At 43.6% G+C, this 18,551-nt stretch overlaps 1 protein-coding gene across 2 annotated transcripts in view; it reads left to right on the forward strand.

Annotated features, from left to right (window-relative positions):
- Positions 1–18,551, forward strand: part of LOC147121657 (zinc finger protein 292-like) — a 216,510-nt gene that overhangs the window by 182,945 nt on the left and 15,014 nt on the right. The window contains exons 6-7 of one of the 2 annotated variants that reach the window (XM_085982085.1): positions 14,278–14,480; positions 15,962–16,098. In XM_085982085.1, coding sequence (XP_085838211.1) covers positions 14,278–14,480; positions 15,962–16,098 — 340 coding nt within the window. Of the gene's footprint in view, positions 1–14,277; positions 14,481–15,961; positions 16,126–18,551 lie in introns of those variants that run through there. The other variant, XM_085982084.1, reaches the window with a different exon arrangement.

Raw genomic sequence — 18,551 nt, forward strand, 5'->3', positions numbered from 1 at the left:
AGTGGAATAACATTTTTAAAAACTACTTACTTCAATATTTTAATCAGTTTAATCTGTTCACTGAAAACTGAACTAATCTTTTTTGGATTGGGTAGATCTTGGGAGACTGATGATTGCCCTGCAGGTAGAGGGTGATGCTGATGAAGTGTTTTGCTGGAACATTGTGGTTAGTAAGGCAATCTGAGCCCTGGCAAGGAACCATTTGTTCCAGTGATGATTACTGGAGACATAGAGGTGGGAAACGCCTCTCTGGACAGCTCTACGTCAATTCTAACTTCAGCAAGAATTAGTTACACTAATAGATAGCTTTTATAATCAAGTAAATGACTGAGATAAAGGAGTGCAGAAGAAAGAACAAATAAATGAACAAAGTACTTGCATCTTTAACAAATCAACTATGGGAGATAAATATTTTCTGATATAAATAGAAAGAACTTGCATTTATATACTGTAGTGCCTTTTCTGTCCTCGGGATGCTCCAAAGTGCTTCAGAGCCAATGAATTACTTTGAATAAAACAATTTTTTTTTTAAATCATGGGATGTGGGTTATCAGCATTTATTGCCCATCCCTAATTGCCTTTGAGAAGGTGGTGAGCCACCTTCTTAATCTGCTGCAGTTCGTGAGGTGAAGGTGCTCCCACAGTGCTGTTAGGGAGGGAGTTCCAGGATTTTGACCCAGCGATGATGAAGGAACACCGATTATATTTCCAAGTCAGGATAGTGTGTGACTTGGAAATGTTGGTGTTCCCATGTGCCTGCTGCCCTTGTCCTTCTAGGTGGTAGAGGTCGTGGATTTGGGAGGTGCTGTTGAAGAAGCCTTGGCAAGTTGCTGCAGTGCATCTTGTAGATGGTACACACTGCAGCCACGGTGCGCCAGTGGTGGAGGGAGTGAATGTTTAAGGTGGTGGATGGGGTGCCAATCAAGCGGGCTGCTTTGTCCTGGATGGTGGTGAGTTGTTGGAGCTGCACTCATCCAGGCAAGTGGAGAGTATTCCATCATACTCCTGACATGTGCCTTGTAGCTGGAAAGGCTTTGGGGGGGTCACTCACCGCAGAATACCCATCCTCTGACCTGCTCTTGTAGCCACAGTATTTATGTGGCTGGTCCAGTTAAGTTTCTGGTCAATGGTGACGCGCCCCCCCCCCCCCCCCCAAAGAATGTTGATGGTGCAGGATTTGGTGATGGTAATGCCATTGGATGTCATGTGGAGGTAGTTAGACTTTCTCTTGTTGGAGATGGTCATTACCTGGCACTTGTGTGGCGCGAATGTTACTTGCCTTATATCAGCCCAAGACTGAACATTGTCCGGGGTCTTGCTGAATGCGGGCACAGACTGCACCATTATTTGAGGAATTGCGAATGGAACTGAACACTGCAATCATCAGTGAATATCCTCATTTCTGACATGATGGAGGGAAGGTCATTGATGAAGCAGCTGAAGATGCTTAGGCCTAGGACACTGCCCTGATGAAGTCCTGGGGCTAAGATGATTGGCCTCCAACAACCACATCCATCTTCCTTTGTGCTAGGTATGACTCCTGCCAGTGGAGAGTTTTCCCCCTGATTCCCATTGACTTCAACTTTACCAGGGCTCCTTGATGCCACACTCAGTCAATTGTTGCCTTGATGTCAAGGACAGTCACTCTCACCTCACCTCACCTCTGGAATTCAGCTCTTTTGTCCATGCTTGGACCAAGGCTGTAATGAGGTCGGGAGCCAAGTGGTCCTGGCATAACCCAAACTGAGCATTGGTGAGCAGGTTATTGGTGAGTAAGTGCTGCTTAATAGCACTGTCGACGACACCGTTCATGACTTTGCTGCTGATTGAGAGTAGACTGACGGGGCAGTAATTGGCCGAATTGGATTTGACCTGCTTTTCGTGGACAGGACTTACCTAGGCAATTTTCCACTTTGTCGGGTAGATGCCAATATTGTAGCTGTACTGGAACAGCTTGGCTGGAGACGCGGCTAGTTCTGGAGCACAAGTGTTCAGCACTACAGCGGGGACGTTGTTGGGGACGACAGCCTTTGCTGTATCCAATGCACTCAGCCGTTTCCTGATATGAATCGAATTGTCTGAAGACTGATATTGTGATGGTGGGGACCTCAGGAGGAGGCCGATATGGATCAACCACTCTGCACTTCTGGCTGAAGATGGTTGCAAATGCTTCAGCCTTGTCTTTTGCACTCAGTGCTGGGCTACGCCATCATTGAGGATGGGGATGTTCATGGAGCCTCCTCCTCCTGTTAGTTGTTTAATTGTCCACCACCAACGTTCCCTCTAAGCTGTGCGGCCGCGCAGCTCTCTGCCGGTCCCACGCAGCCTGGGACCAGTTTTTTCGATGGCCCAGAAATTCGGGTCTCCACGGGTGAGTACGCACGGGGTACTCACCCGTAAGCCCAATGGAAGTGCCGGTTTCGTGCATGCGCAGGAAACTGGCTCTTCCGTTCCCCTGAAAGAGGGGGTTCAGAAGTCGAATGCGTGCGCAGGAGAGACAGCGCGTGCGCATTGAACTTACGGGTTTTTTTGCAGGCTTTCCCAGGAAGGTAAGTCTCCAGAAGTTAGACATGTAAAAAGCAGTCGCAAGGCCTGCTTTTTACAAGGTAAGTGGTGAATTATTTAAAATTAAAACATTTTTCCCACAAGTTTATTATTTTTAAATACTTTAAATAAAGGTAAGTTTATTTTTAGCCCCGTTAGAAAATGTAATTTTTTTTCAAAAATTTAAATTATTGTTTAAAATAGTTATTTCATGTAATTTACAGTTTATTTTAAAAATGTGTTTTTTTTTACTTATTTGAAGATTTAGTGATGTTTTGGGGCTTATAGTATTTATAGGTTTGACAGGTCTTCCTGTCAAACTTATGAATGAAGCATTCCCTGCTACCATTGGCTCTCCATGGCCCACGTGATCCCAGGGGACGCTTCGAACAAACTGCGCCCCTGGGATACGCAAGCACTGCACGCCGGCAGTTGGAGGAGGCCCAGGATCGCAATTCCACGGGGGGCTCGCAGCTCAACGGCTGGTGCAGTAGGTAAGTGCAGGTCGGCGGCTTGCACCCGCGGGAAGCCTCCGACCCGAATTTCTGGGCCAATGTTAAACTTTGCACATGTGCACATGGCCATACACCCAAAAAAAAGTTATGGGAAACATTGTCCACCACCATACACGACTGGCTATGGCAGAGCTGCAGAGCTTTGAACTGATCCATTGGTATGGCATCGCTTAGCTCTATCTATACAAGGCAAACTTATGGGACTAAAGGTGGACAAGTACCCTGGACCTGATGGCCTGCATCCTAGTCTTAAAAGAAGTGGCTGCAGAGATAGTGGATGCATTGGTTGTAATCTACCAAAATTTCCTGGATTCTGGAGAGGTCCCAGCGGATTGGAAAACCGCAAATGTAACGCCCCTATTCAAGAAAGGAGGGAGACAGAAAGCAGGAAACTATAGACCAGTTAGCCTAACCTCTGTCATTGGGAAAATGCTGGAGTCCATTATTAAGAAAGCAGTAGCAGAACATTTAGAAAATCATAATACAGTCAAGCAGAGTCAGCATGGTTTTATGAAAGGGAAATAGTGTTTGACAAATTTGCTAGAGTTCTTTTGAGGATGTAATGCGCAGGGTGGATAAAGGGAAACCAGTAGATGTAGTGTATTTGGATTTCCAGAAGGCATTCGATAAGCTGCCACATAAAAGATTACTGCACAAGATGAGCTCATGGGGTTGGGGGTAATATATTAGCATGGATAGAGGATTGGCGAGCTAACAGGAAACTGGATAAATGGGTCATTTTCAGGTTGGCAAACTAATTAGTGGGGTGCCACAGGGATCAGTGCTAGGGCTTCAGCTGTTTACAATCTATATTAATGACTTGGATGAAGGGACCGAGTGTAATGTAGCCAAGGTGGGAAAGCAAGTTGTGAAGAGAACACACAGAATCTGCAAAGGGATATAGATAGGTTAAGTGAGTGGGCAAAAATTTGGCAGATGGAGTATAATGTGGGAAAATGTGAGGTTATCCACTTTGGTAGGAAAATATAACAAATTGTTATTTTAAATGGAGAGACTACAAAATGCTGCAGTACGGAGGGATCTGGGGGTCCTTGTACATGATGCACAAAATGCTAACATGCAGGTACAGCAAGTAATTAGGAAGGCAAATGGAATGTTGGCCTTTATTGCAAGGGGGATGGAGTATAAAAGCAGGGAAGTCTTGCTACAACTGTACAGGGCGTTGGTGAGACCACACCTGGAGTACTGCGTACAGTTTTGTCTCCTTATTTAATGAAGGATATACTTGCATTGGAGGCAGTTCAGAGAAGGTTCACGAGGTTGATTCCTGAGATGAAGGAGTTGTCTTATGAGGAAAGGTTGAGCAGGTCGGGCCTATACTCATTGGAGTTTAGAAGAATGAGAGGTGATCTTATTGAAATATATAAGATTCTGAGGGGGTTTGACAGGGTAGATGCAGAGAGGTTGTTTCCCCTCGTGGGGGTATCTAGAACTAGGGGCATAGTTTCAGAATAAGGGGTCACTCATTTAAAACTGAGATGAGGAGGAATTTCTTCTCTGAGGGTCATGAAACTTTGAAATTCTCCAGCCCAGAGAGCTGTAGAGGCTGGGTCATTGTCTATCTCCACCGTAAATATATTCAGATATTTGAATGATAAGGGAGTCGAGGGTTATGGGGAGTGGGCAGGAAAGTGGAGTTGAGGCCAAGATCAGATCAGCCATGATCTTATTGAATGGCGGAGCAGGCTCAAGGGGCCAAATGGCCTACTCCTGCTCCTATTTCTTATGTTCTTATATCATGCTGCTTCCGCTGTTTAGCAAGCAGGGATGTGGGACTAAGCACGAGTACTCATTCTAAGAGCCAGCACAGGCCCAATGGGCCAAATAGCCTCTTTCCGTGCTGTACGTTTCAATGATTCTATGAAAACTAACAAAACCAAACAAAAAATGATCTTCCCTGGTTATCGATCATTTCACTAAATTTAAACAGAGTACTCTATACAGCAACTTACATTTATATAGCACCTTTAAAACATCTCGAGGCACTTCACAGTAGCTTAATCAGACAATAATCGACCCACATACTTTGCTTGTGGCACAGTGCACTTACACAAAGTTCCTTCACAACTGTAACAATTTTATTACGGTTGCTGTGAAGGCTACGCTCACTCTGCTCGTACACCTGGTCTCCAAAGGATGCAAAGGACTAATGCTGCCGAGCTCCGCTCTTTTTGATCAGAAAATATCAGCTGTTTCGCCTCGCCAGGAAATGCACAAAAGAGGCAGCAATGCTCATTGACTGCCCAGGAAAGTACTATTTAGATTAAACTCCTTCACCCAGAGAGTGCTGAGAATGTGGAACTTGCTGCCACAGGTAGTAGTTGAGGTGAAGAGCGAATAGAAGGAGATGCTGATAGGGTGAGATGAAGAGAGATGGGAGGAGGCTCGTGTGGAGCATAAACACTGCATGTACCAGTTGAGCTGAATGGCCTGTTTCTGTGCTGTACAATCTATGCATGTAATCTTGTGTTGTAGCTTCACCAGGTTGGTACCTCATTTTTAGGTACGCCTGGTGCTGCTTCTGGCAAGCTCTTCTACACTTCTCAATGAACCAGGGTTGGTCACCTGGGTTGATGGTAATGGTAGAGTGAAGGATATGCCGGGCCATAAGGTTACAGATTGTGGTGGATTACAATTCTGTTGCTGTTGATGGCCCACAGCACCTCATGGATGCCCTGGGAACAATAAAATTACTAGAATCTTAAGCAAGTTTTGTAAAGTGATAGGCAAATGTTATATCGGGCCTTCCCTACCAGTGAGGTATTTAATATTTTAACTTTGTCAGCCATGTGATCAATTACTTCACTAAAGTGCTGTATTACAGCAATGGATGAAGCACTGTCAAATTTGGGCTGCAGTGAGACCACAGTGAATGTGAGAAACCATACTCAAACTCTAGGACTATTTGAGTATCTTCATGGCAGATCTGCTGTATTCATAACTCACTAAACAGTAATCTGTTTTTTTTTTATGTTGAGCAGGCAGGAAAGCAGTTGGGAAACCTATTAATGAACAAGAGTAAGCAGGAAGGAAAACTACCAGTGGAAAATCAGAAAATGGCTACCAATGAGAACCAGCAAGAAAAACCATTGAAAATCCTCCATTTTTTTTTTAAGTCCTCTCCACTGCCCCCTCCATTAGTAATCCTGGTTTCTAGTACTAGCAATCTAGCAATAAGATTTTTACCCAATTAGCCACATTAAAATTTAAATAATTCTCAAAAAAATGTTTAAACTTAAAGTTAATAATGAAACCACTGCAAGAAGTTAGGTAATTATACTAACCCAAATATCGGACTCACACTCTTGTCACTATTTCAGCTTACTGAATATGTCATGTTCTCCCAACATCACCTACTTGACTTTGGAAACAGTAGAGTAAACACTATCAGAGTGTGATTAGGGCCACAAAATACCGAACAGATTTGTTAAACAATAAAAATAGATAAGCAAAGACAAATAATTGATTTACAGTAATTGCAACCTTAACTATTCCTCCTCAGAATGTAAAAAGTAACAGTTGTATATCTGTGCTCAAGATACTAAGGGGAACAGGTAGGGTAGATAGAGAGAAACTATTTCCGCTGGTTGGGGATTCTAGGACTAGGGGACATAGTCTAAAAATTGGAGCCAGACCTTTCAGGAGTGAAATTAGGAAACACTTCTACACAGAGTGGTAGAAGTTTGGGACTCTCTTCTGCAAACGGCAATTGATGCTAGGTCAATTAATTTTAAATCTGAGATTGATAGATTTTTGTTAACCAAAGGTATTAAGGATATGGGGCAAAGGCGGGTATATGGAGTTAGATCGCAGATCAGCCATGATCTCATTGGTGGAACAGGCTCGAGGGGCTGAATAGCCTCCTCCTGTTCTTATGGTAGATGCTAGGATTTGGGAATCAAATCCTCTGCTGAATGGGGGATTGGTTTCAGAAAGATCTGTGGCAGTGCCAGAGCCAATGTTCCCTCTAATTTTTTTGGGTGCGCAGCCCATTCAAACTTCTGCACGTGTGGTTTCTCCATTTAAAAGCCAGTGAGCCGGCTGCACGGCCGTGCAACTTAACGGGAACATTGGTAAGAACCCTTGAGAATAAATAAAAATCTGATCTGGACGTGATGGGGATTGGGCCCACATCTGACCGATGACATTTATAATATAAATAAATGTGTAATGTACGTGGGTAGGGCTAACACCAAGCATCTGTACCATGATGGGCATGAATTGATGTCTATTGAGAGGGGAAAAGACCTGGATGTTATAATGCATGAGTCGCTAAAGGTCCATGAGCAGTGCTGAGAGGCTGTGGTGAAAGCAACTGGAGAATTAGATGTGTGGCTAGTGTGATCCAATATAAAACAGAGCACCATAGTGGCCTTGCACAAGGATGCAGAGATCTAGGATACTGTGTACAGTTCTGGTCCCCTCATGTTCGGAGACAGAACGAGAGGGGACTTGGTAAAGGTTCAGTGCAGAGCCACCAGATTACTACCTAGTTTATAAACTGTGATGCCTGTATCTTTCATTCTCAATAAGCTGTGTAATATAATTAACCTCATGTCAGTCATGTAATCTACTGTTTCAGTAAATATGCTGTATTGCAGCCAATGTTCCCCATAATTGTTTTTGGAAGTGCGTGGCCCATTCGCATGCGCGAATTTTAATGTTGCAAAAGCCAGTCCCGGGCTGCACGGCCACGCAGCTTTATAGGGAAAAAATTGATTGCAGCCCTGTCACATTTTGACTGTTGCTAGACAGCAGTAAGCGTTAGAAATCGTACTTCAGCACCCAAGTTACTCGGGCGCAATGCCACAGGACATCATAGAATGTTATAGCACAGAATCAGACCTTTCATCTATCAAGTGCATCAGTGTGGTTTTCCACATTTGCCATCTAATCTTCCACTCCTGCTTGTTCCCCGTATCCTTTAATATTCCTCTTTTTCAAGCAACTATCTGATTGCCTTTTAAAAGAATTTATGAACTCTGCTACAGCAACATTTTCTAATCACACTTTATAAAATAATTTTTTCTAACCTTCCCTTCAATTTTTGTGATCATTTTATATCTGTGGCCACTTACTGTCTCACTGACCAGTGGAAACGATTTTTCCCTATTTGCCTTATAACCCTTCAAAATCTTGATGAGCTCCCTCAGGCCACCCGTTAACCTTCTATGCTCTGGTGACATTAATGTTCGGGTGGTGCCTAGCCGCAGAATATCACAATGCAAGCCAGTGCTTGATGTCCAGAAATCGGCCATTGTGTGGCAGTCCACATTACCTGCATTACTTGATCATTATTGGTCCATCATTAGATTAGATGGCTGCCTGCTGGGACACCAGGGTTTATTCTTGCAGCCATGGCTGATGACAGCACTGAGAAACCCTACAACAGCAGTGGAGTGTAACTACAATGAGACACATACCTCAACGGAAATTATTGTAAAGCGCACCGTAGAGATGCTAAAGTAAAGCTACTGCTCTTTGAATAGCTGAGGCAGTGTGCTCCCCTTTACAAGTTTAAAGTAAGGATCTAGGTAAAGTTGGGAAGAGAAATTTGAAATATATAATTACGTAATTTAAAGACATTGGACAGACTTAAAAATAAATCCAGACAAATTGGAGTCAAGAGATGCAAAGAATAAGCAGAAATCAAAGACATTTCTTTCATAATGTTTTTTTAAAAAAGAGCCATCTGGCTAATGGCTCACATTCTCCTTGTCTTTGGATCAGGGTGGTGTTACTAATGATGGTACTCAGGCAGACTGTCCATTAGCAAGATGGCTACCCTGAGCTGAGGATATAATGTTTCTTCTATAAGTAGTTATTGCAGTCACTTGGTAGTGTGCTGAAGCAGACTGAATATATTGGAGTTGTGTGCAGCACTACAGTGGATGGAACCGGGTACGACAACACTTGTCACTTCAGTATACATTTATAAAAGGTAATTACTCCACCTTTTGGTAAGAAATGAATATTACAGCAACATAAAACTGAAGAATTTGTTACTGTCCTCAATTTCGAACCAGCACAATTTTTAACCCTTATAAGATACAGCTAAAGCGGCTCAGGGGATTGGCCCTAATAACTCTCAAAAGGACATGCACCATTTTATCTAGGTGCACATCTTTGATTTTCCCCATAAATCTACCACTTTTCAGTTGTATAAATACAAGTGGGAAAGTGGTCAGCTGTCTGCTGTGGACTAGAGGTTGAGTTTTTGTCCAATGAAGTATCAACCTCGCCTACCATGACTTGTAGACAGCAGCATCTTCGAGGAGTGCTAATGGCTAGGGGTGAGTATCTATCATCATCACAGCAAACTAGCTTCCCCAGTAAATAAAATGAACATTTGAATAAATTGTCTTGACCCCAGAATAGATGTTATTGATATCCTCTCTAAACTGCTCCATCTGTTGTATTTTCAGTGGGAATGTAATGCAGTACACAGTTTTGCTGCAATTTCCTTATTTTTGGTGGAAAGAGTGAATAGTACTCCTCCACCCCACGCCCCCCCAGTAGAATATTAGAATCATACAGCACAGAGGATACTATTCGGCCCATCGCTCCTGTGCCGGCTCTTTGAAAGAGCTGTCCAATTAGTCCCACAGCCCTGCTCATTCCCCATAGCCCTTCAGCTTTTTCCCCTTCAAGTATCTATCCAACTCCCTTTTGACAGTTAGTATTGAATCTGCTTCCACCACCCTTTTAAGCAGTGCATTCCAGATCATCATCATTTGCTGCGTAACAGAAATTCTCCTGATTAGTAGGAAGAATAGGGCGGTCAATTATCACTTGGAGGGTGCGAGCTGGGTGGGGTAGAGGAACAAAGGAATCTCTGAGCACAAATCACTAAAAGTTGCGACACAGATTAGCAAGGTCATATTAAAAAAAACAAGCACCAGGGTTTATTTCTAGAGGGATAGAATTGAAAAGTAGGGAAATTATGCTAAACCTGTATCGAACCTTGGTTAGACCACACTAGGAGTACTGCGTGCAGTCCTGGTCGCCTTATTATAGAAAGGATATAGAGGAACTGAGAGGGTGCAGAGAAGATTTACAAGGATGATACCAGAAATGCAAGGGTATACCTATCAGGAAAGGATGAACAGGCTGGGTCTCTTTTTTTCTCGGAAGAAAAAGAAAGCTGAGGGATGACCTAATCGAGGTCCCCTAATCCCCGCCGAGGCACTAAAGCATAGTGGAAAAGCACTACTGGCGTGAATTCATGAACTAATTTCTCTTATCTGGAAGGAGGAGAGCATGCCAGGGGATCTTGGAGACGCCGTAATTGTGACCATCTTCAAGAAAGGTGACAAGTACGATTTCGGTAATTACAGAGGAGTTTCCCTGCTGTCTGCCACAGGGAAAGTCATCGCAAAAATCCTCCTCGCTCGCCTTCTCCCAGTGGCTGAAGAGCTCCTCCCAGAGTCGCAATGCGGATTCCGCCCACTGAGGGGCACAATGGACATGATCTTCACCGCAAGTCAATTACAAGAGAAATGCCGGGAACAGCACCGCTATACACGGCCTTCTCACAAAGGCCTTCGACACTGTCAACCATGAGGGATTATGGAGTGTCCTCCTCAAGTTCAGCTGTCCTCAAAAGTTTGTCACCATCCTCCGCCTGCTTCACAACGACATGCAAGCCATGATCCTGACCAACAGTTCCACCACAGACCCAATTCACGTACGAACCGGGGTCAAGCAAGGCTGTGTCATTGCACCAACGCTCCTCTCGATCTTCCTTGCTGCAATGGTCCATCTCACCCTCAGTAAGCTCCCCGCAGGAGTGGAGCTAATTTGCAGAACAAACGGGAAACTGTTCAACCTCCGTCGCCTCCAGTCCAGATCCAAGGTCGTCGAATTACAGTATGCAGACGATGCTTGCATCTGCGCTCACTGAGGTCGAACTCCAAACCATCGTCAACACCTTCACCGAAGCGTACGAGAACATGGGCCTTACACTAAACATCCGTAAGACAAAGGTCCTCTACCAACTTGCCCCTGCCACACAGTACTGTCCACCCCCCCGCCCCGATTATCAAAATCCATGACAAGGCCTTGGACAACGTGGACCACTTTCCATACCTCGGGAGCCTACTGTCAACAAGGGCAGACGTCGACAACGAAGTCCAACACCGCCTTCAGTGTGCCAGTGCAGCCTTCGGTCGCCTGAGGAAATGTGTTTGAAGACCAGGACCTCAAACCCGGCACTAAGCTCATGGTCTACAGAACAGCAGTGATACCCGCCCTGCTGTATGCCTCAGACATGGACCATGTACAGCAGGCACCTCAAAGCACTGGAGAGGTACCACCAACGCTGCCTCCACAAGATCCTGCAAATTCATTGGCAGGATAGGCGCACCAACATCAGTGTTCTCGCTCAAGCCAACATCCCCAGCATCGAAGTTTTGACCACGCTCGATCAGCTCCGATGGACAGGTCACATCGTCCGCATGCCCGATACGAGACTCCCAAAAAAAGCGCTCTACTCGGAGACATCCTCAAAGCCTCCTTGAAAAAGTGCAACATCCCCACTGACACCTGGGAATCCCTGGCCCAAAACCGCACAAAGTGGAGGAGAAGCATCCGAGAAGGCGCCGAACACCTCAAGTCTCTTCGGGAGCAAGCAGAAGCCAAGCGCAAGGAGTGCACGTCAACCCAAGCACCCCACCCACCCGCCCCTTCAACCACCGTCTGCCCCACCTGTGACTGAGACTGTAGGTCTCTCATTGGACTCATCAGTCACCTGAGAACTCATTTTTAATGTGGAAGCAAGTCATCCTCGGTTCCGAGGGACTGCCTAAGTAGAAGAGAAGATTATAAAAAGGATATAGAGGCACTGAGAGGGTGCAGAGAAGATTTACAAGGATGATACCAGAAATGCGAGGGTATACCTATCGGGAAAGGATGAACAGGCTGGGTCTCTTTTCTCTCAGAAAAAAGAAAGCTGAGGGGTGACCTAATAGAGGTCTTTAAAATTATGAAAAGTTTTGGATAAGAGTGGCTACAGAGAATGTTTCCACTTGTGGGAAAGAGCATAACTAGAGGCCATCAATATAAGATAGTCACCAAGAAATCCAATAGGGAATTCAGAAGAAACGTCTTTACCCAGAGAGTGGTGAGAATGTGGAACTCGCTACCACAGGGAGTGGTTGAAGCGAATAGTATTTAAGGGGAAGCTAGACAAGCATATGAGGGAGAAGGGAGTAGAGGGTAATGCCGATAGATTTAGATGAGGAAAGACTGGAGGAGGCTCGAGTGGAGCATAAACACCGGCATGGACTAGTTGGGCCGAGTGACCTTTTTCCGTGCCGTATATCCTTTGTAATCCTGATCTGCCCTCTGGTAAAGGTCCCACAGTATAAAATCGTAGTTGATTATTTTCTTTAAAAGCTGGATGGTTTCCAGTCTCATCCAACCAGTTAGGCTTGTTGCAATCTAATTTTAAAAATATGTTCCCTGATTCTGCTACCTAAATATTTCTAAAGTGGTAATCAAAGAATTTGTTTACTTTCACCTGAATGGTATATACTGCGGGCTGAAAATAGCAATAATCACATTATATTACTGGGGCATAAGTCAAGGTGTAGGGGACACTGGATGGGCAGAGGCTAGAGGTGCAGAGATTCATGTGGCATCTTGTTTGTTTTTAATTGGTCTTGGTTCAATGGTTTGCTTTGATGTACAGTTTGAAAGTTTTTGATTCAAATCACCCATAGTCTTGCAGCAATAGTATAGCAACTTCTCCTGCAACGGGGAGAATTCCACTTTACCACTTCAAATATTGTTCATTCAATTCTCATCTGTGTCTCTACCCAGATCTTCTGCCAGAAATTTGTCAGCAAAGTAGCAGTGCCAGTTTAAACATGATTTAAAAGCGCATTGGAAAGATTTAATTTTTGACAACTTCTCACCACAGTGAAATAAAATAGATCTCATCCTTGGTAGGCGATAATTTAGTATCAACCCAACATACAGCAGTGCTGATTTAATACTGACTTTTTAGCTAGACGCCTTGGCTCTCCGCTTTGAGTCAAAAGGTCATGGGATCAAGCACATAATCTAGACTGGCATTTTCAGTGCAGTACTGAGGGCTTGCTGTACTGTCAGGGGTGCCGTCTTTTGGGTGAGATGTTAAACAGAGGCCTCGTCTGTTCATTCAGGTGGACGTAAAGGATCCTGTGGCACTATCTGAAGGAGAATTGTCCTGGTCTCCTGTCCAACATTTATCCCTCAACCAGCATCACTTTTATTTTTTTTAAAACCCACACACAGATTTATCTCATTATTAACTCATTGCTGTTTGTGAGACCTTGATGTGAACAAATTGGCTGCTGTATTTGTCTACGTTACAACAATGACTACACTTCAAAAGTACTTTGTTGGCTGTGAAGTGCTTTGCGACATCCTGAGGCCATGAAAAGTGCTATATATGTTCTCCGCGCAGAGAAGGGTAAGATGAAATTTGAAAGTGGTGTTCAAAATCATGACCGGTTTTGATAGAGAAAATAAGGATAAACTGTTTCCAGTGGCAGAAGGGTCAGTAATCAGAGGACACCGATTTAAGGTGATTGGCAAAAGAACCAGAGGCGATATGAAGGAACAATGATTACACAGCAAGTTGTTGTGATCGGGAATGCACTGTCTGAAAGGCTGGTGGAAGCAGATGCAATAGTAACTTTCAAAAGGGAATTGGATAAATACTTGAAGGGAAAGAAATTACGGGGCTATGGGGAAAGAGCAGGGGGTTAATTGGATAACTCTATCAGAGAACTGGCACAGACACGATGGGCTGAATGGCCTCCTCCTGTGCTGTATCATATACATGCTCTTGGTCCTTTTGGATCATTTGAACATGCCAGCAGGATGAGTGCTTCTATTTAATGGCCAACGGTTAAAATTGAAATAGCTACATTTTTAAAAGTACATATTCTATATATTTGTGAAACTGTATACTGTACCTTCTAAGGATAATTACAGATCAGTTGTGCCAGATCCCCCCGCCTCTGATGTTGCATGCAAACCTCCATGTTGCACTGCTTCAGGCTTGCAATAGAAGAGTGCAGTTGGGTGGTTCAGCTGCAGCAGTCGGAGCTTGTAGAGGTGGGATGACAAATTGGGAAAGTTGTAGTCTATAAAATTATTTAAGAAGGAGCGATCATTGTGGATGTTGATTGATTTGTGGTCTTTGCAGTGAATGAATTTCTGATGCAGGAAGGTCCTGCTCTTCTTGAAATGAGAATCCGACACCTCGTCAAAGGGAAGAGAATTGATCAGGCTACAAAGTTAGCAAAAGTTTGTGCAGAACATCCAGAAATTGGTACAAAGAGTATTTTTAAACAGACCTACCTTACTTGTCTCTGTACTGCATCATCCAACGACATCTTGATGGAAGAGGTAAGCATGGCCAAATTATTGATGCTCTTGTGGTTTTATCAAAATAAAGCAAGTCCAGTAATTTGATCTGTGAAAGTCATTTTAATTAATTACAATTGTATGTCTGTTCTTTCGGACTTTTGCATCCAGCAGTACCATTTTCAAACCGGAGAGTTTTGGTTTTGTGATATCTGCAGGCAATCAATTAACATTTCTTTTGAAGGTTAATATTAAGGTTTCTATAAGTTAATTTGCTGTTGTTTTGTCCTTTTTAAAATAACCATTTTAATTACACAGAGCAGTACTTTAATATATGTAAACAGGGAGCAGTGGATTCCCAGATAAAAAGATTGGAGTTCATCATCTAGAGCTGATTGACATTCCCCATAAGGCTTTCCCTACGTAGTGAGTTTTGTTGGGTACAATTGAGACATCTATATAAAAACAATAGAAGAGATAAAAGACAATTCAGTGCAAGTAGTGATCTCCCCAACACTTGGTATGTCTGTGATGGTGGTTAGGTGCAGCACATCAAAATACTGGTTATTGTGAAGTCTGCTCCCTCCAGGACAGTGGATTTGATCACGGTCTCTGCCAGATCAGGGATGTTCTCCCCCTTCCCCTCCAAAGTGGTATGCTTTCAACCAGCACCATGGTCAGAATGGTCAGAACTTCTTCAACCTTTTCCTTGATGTAGTAGTAGAGTTCCATAACTGAGCGGCTGTAAGAGCAAACAATTCCTCGGCAACCTCTGTTAACGAGAAGAAAACAATGTCTAGCACCAGATGGTGTTGAGGGAAAGAAAAAGTCACTGCTTGGGGCCATTTGGAAACAGACGGTCTATACTGGAGGGGGCACACACAGTGCTGTCATTTTTTTATTCTCTCCTCCTCCTGCTGAGGCATGGCTCCATGAACACCAACTCTCCAGTACCTGGCGAATGGGCATTCTTCGTGTGTGAATCCACTGTCAGCTTGCTATGTGGTATTACAGCCAAGACCAATTGGAGGCTAATGCTGTCCTCGCATGGTTCTGTCAGCAGGGCAGAAATCAGGCCAAAGGGGTTCAAACAGCGAGTCATGGGGAAGGTGGAATTCCTGGTACTGATGTCAGTCTTATCTACCTATCTCTGTAATCTTTTATAGCCTATGTCCCAGCATTCATTCTCTGGTCTTGAATGCAAACGTCTATATGTCTCCGTCTCCCTCTCCACTCCACCAGTGGTGACATTGCCTTCAGCCATCTTGGTCCTACACTTTAGCACTCTCTTCCTAAATCTACCCACCTCCCTTCATCTCTCCATACCTTCTAAAAACCTCCTCCAAACCAATCTCTTTGACCTTTAGTGATCATCTCCTCCCAACTTATGCTCAGTGCCCACTCTGTCATTATAAAGGCCTGACACTTTGAATGTTCCGAAATTTTGAAGACTGCTCTAGCTGCTCTAGAAAGTGCATTTTAATTAGAGTCTACAAATGTTTATTTTTGGGTTTGTTTTTAAGATCTCAGCAGTTGACTGCAAGGATGCGTTGGAGATGATATGTAACCTGGAGTCTGATGGAGAGGAAAACTTAGCCCTCATCTTGTGCACAGCCTTCCTCACACGGCAGCTTCAGCAAGGAGACCTATACTGTGCGTGGTGAGTCACCATTCTCGCCTGTTGGAGGTGAATTACGTAATATTACAAGAAACTTTGATAAGCTAATCTGATTGTGTGTGGAGGTTCACCTTGAGATTCTCGAGATTTAACAGATAGAAGAAAGCAGACCCTTCATTCCCAGATGTATGATTTTCCCCAAATTGTTTAACCAATGCAGAGAGACAATCTCCTTTCTCTTGATGTTTTAATCCTGTCTGTACACCGTTTTTCTGAGTAACAGCCTACAGTCTGGATCATGTTGACCATTTTTTACTTTGATACATTTTGTGATTGCTCAAGTGAGAAATGAGTGCTAAGAGGAATCATTTGTCCAGTATCAACATCAAGTGCTGTCAAACGAGTGAGTGTAGCATAGCCAGGTATAAAGTTCTCCCTATTCAGACCCAACAATGTGCCTTAAATTAACCTTGGAAGAACACTCCTACTCCACCACTCTGAATTACTGCATTTTGCACTAATTCTTCCATTCTTGTGGCCTCTGAGTGAGATTGCCAGTAGTGTACGGTTTCATGCTATAGGCCAGCCCCACCAGAACTGGGTTGAGACTGTCCAAACTCCGTTCACATAGGATCTTCACAACTTCCATCAGTTTGGGCTCCATATGAGCTTTGAGCCAAAGGTAAACAGCAGTGTGCTAGCCCACTGTATCACCAAGTCGCCATGTTCGTCAACTGATTTACAAACATCTGCACAGTTCACAAAAGAATAATACAGGAAACTTTGTGCTATCCGGCACCGACGGGACCGAGCTGCTGCCGTTCCCTCAAAACTGCCGTACACTCCAGAGCTAATGTTGAAACATACGGAGATTTTCATCTCCGTATGAATCAACAAACCCTGTTGCTTAGCAACAACCGCTAAACAGTCGGCAAGCGTCTCTGTAGCGTCTCTAGCTGAAGCTGTTGCTTAGCTACAGACGTTGCAGAGCTTGACTGTTCAAAAAAAGCAAAGAAAAGAAACGAAAAGAATAAAAAACGGCTCCTGATTTTTGCCGGTGGCTCAAGCTTGCCGGGCGGTTTGCCTCCGGATAACACAAAGTTTCCTGTAGTTCTGCAGGAGTCAATGGGCATGGTAATCAGAAAGATGGGTAGATGTTACTTTATTCATTTTAGGTCTTAGGATTATGTTGGGACTTTTTGCTTTATATCAAATATGTTCAAGTTAAAATGTTTTAAATTAGAATTGTTTTCTCAGCTAACTTTCAGAAATTTGCTTTACAGCCAATTATAAAGAAAGGTTTAATGTGATTTTACTGAGTAATCCTTAATTTGTTCCCAAACTTGGGCTTAAATAACAGAAAAGCAAATGCTGTTAATAGTACAGTAAATTTACCTGAAATCCAAAGCAGTATAAAAAAACCTGCGTACAATAAAGAATGATGGTTTAGGATCTCCTTGTGGTAATGGAAGTGGTTTGATAGTGTTTGTATGCTGCACTAAGACATGGTGCCATAGAGCGGTGGAACTTGTGTTTGATTTCCCACCCTTTAATGTCCCTCATGGTGAGGAGGAGGAGTAGCAGAGTCACAAGGCCACTGTCGCAGTTCTTGGTGACTGATGTAAAACAGAGTAAGTAGAAGCAAGGAGACAAGTCATCTTTTCCGCCAGAGGGAATATATGACCCAGGGAGACAAGGCAGGGGTGAGAATTAAAGGGTAGCATATTACATAGAGCCTGCAGCACAAAAACAGGCCATTCAACCCAACTGGTCTGTGCCATAAAAACAGAAAATGCTGGAAATACTCAGCAGGTCAGGCAGCATCTGTAGAGAGAGAAACAGAGTTAACGTTTCAGGTCGATGACCCTTCGTCAGAACTGGCTGTGCCAGAGTTTATGCTCCACACGAGCCTCCTCCCATCTAACCCTATCTGCATATCCTTCATATTCTTATCTAGCTTCCCCTTAAATGCATCTTAGAATCATAGAATGATACAGCACAGAAGGAGGCCATTCAGCCCATTGTGCCTGTGCCAGCTCTTTGGTAGACCTATCCAATTAACCCCTTGCTCTTCCCCATAGCCCCGTAATTTTTTTCCTTCAAGTATTTATCCAGTTCTCTTTTGAATGTTACTATTGAATCTGCTTCCAGCCTTTCAGGCAGCGCATTCCAGATCACAATTCGCTGTGTTTAAAAAAAATAAAATAAAATAAATAAATAAATAAATAAATAATAATTCTTCGTCGCCTCTGGTTCTTTTGCCAATCACCTTTTAATCTGTGTCCTCTGGTTACCGACCCTTCTGACACTGGAAACAGTTTCTCTTTATTTACTCTATAAACCCATTCATCTTTTTGAAGACCTCTATCAAATCCCCTCTTAAACTATACTATGCGCCTCAACTGCTCTTTGTGGTAGCGCATTCCACATTGTTACCACTCTGGGTAAAGATGCTTCTTTTGAAATCCCTATTGGATTTATTAATGACTTTTATA

The sequence above is a fragment of the Somniosus microcephalus genome, chromosome 3, assembly GCF_052327205.1.
Source record: "Somniosus microcephalus isolate GS21.2 chromosome 3, FLI_Smic_1.0, whole genome shotgun sequence".
NCBI lineage: Eukaryota > Metazoa > Chordata > Chondrichthyes > Squaliformes > Somniosidae > Somniosus > Somniosus microcephalus.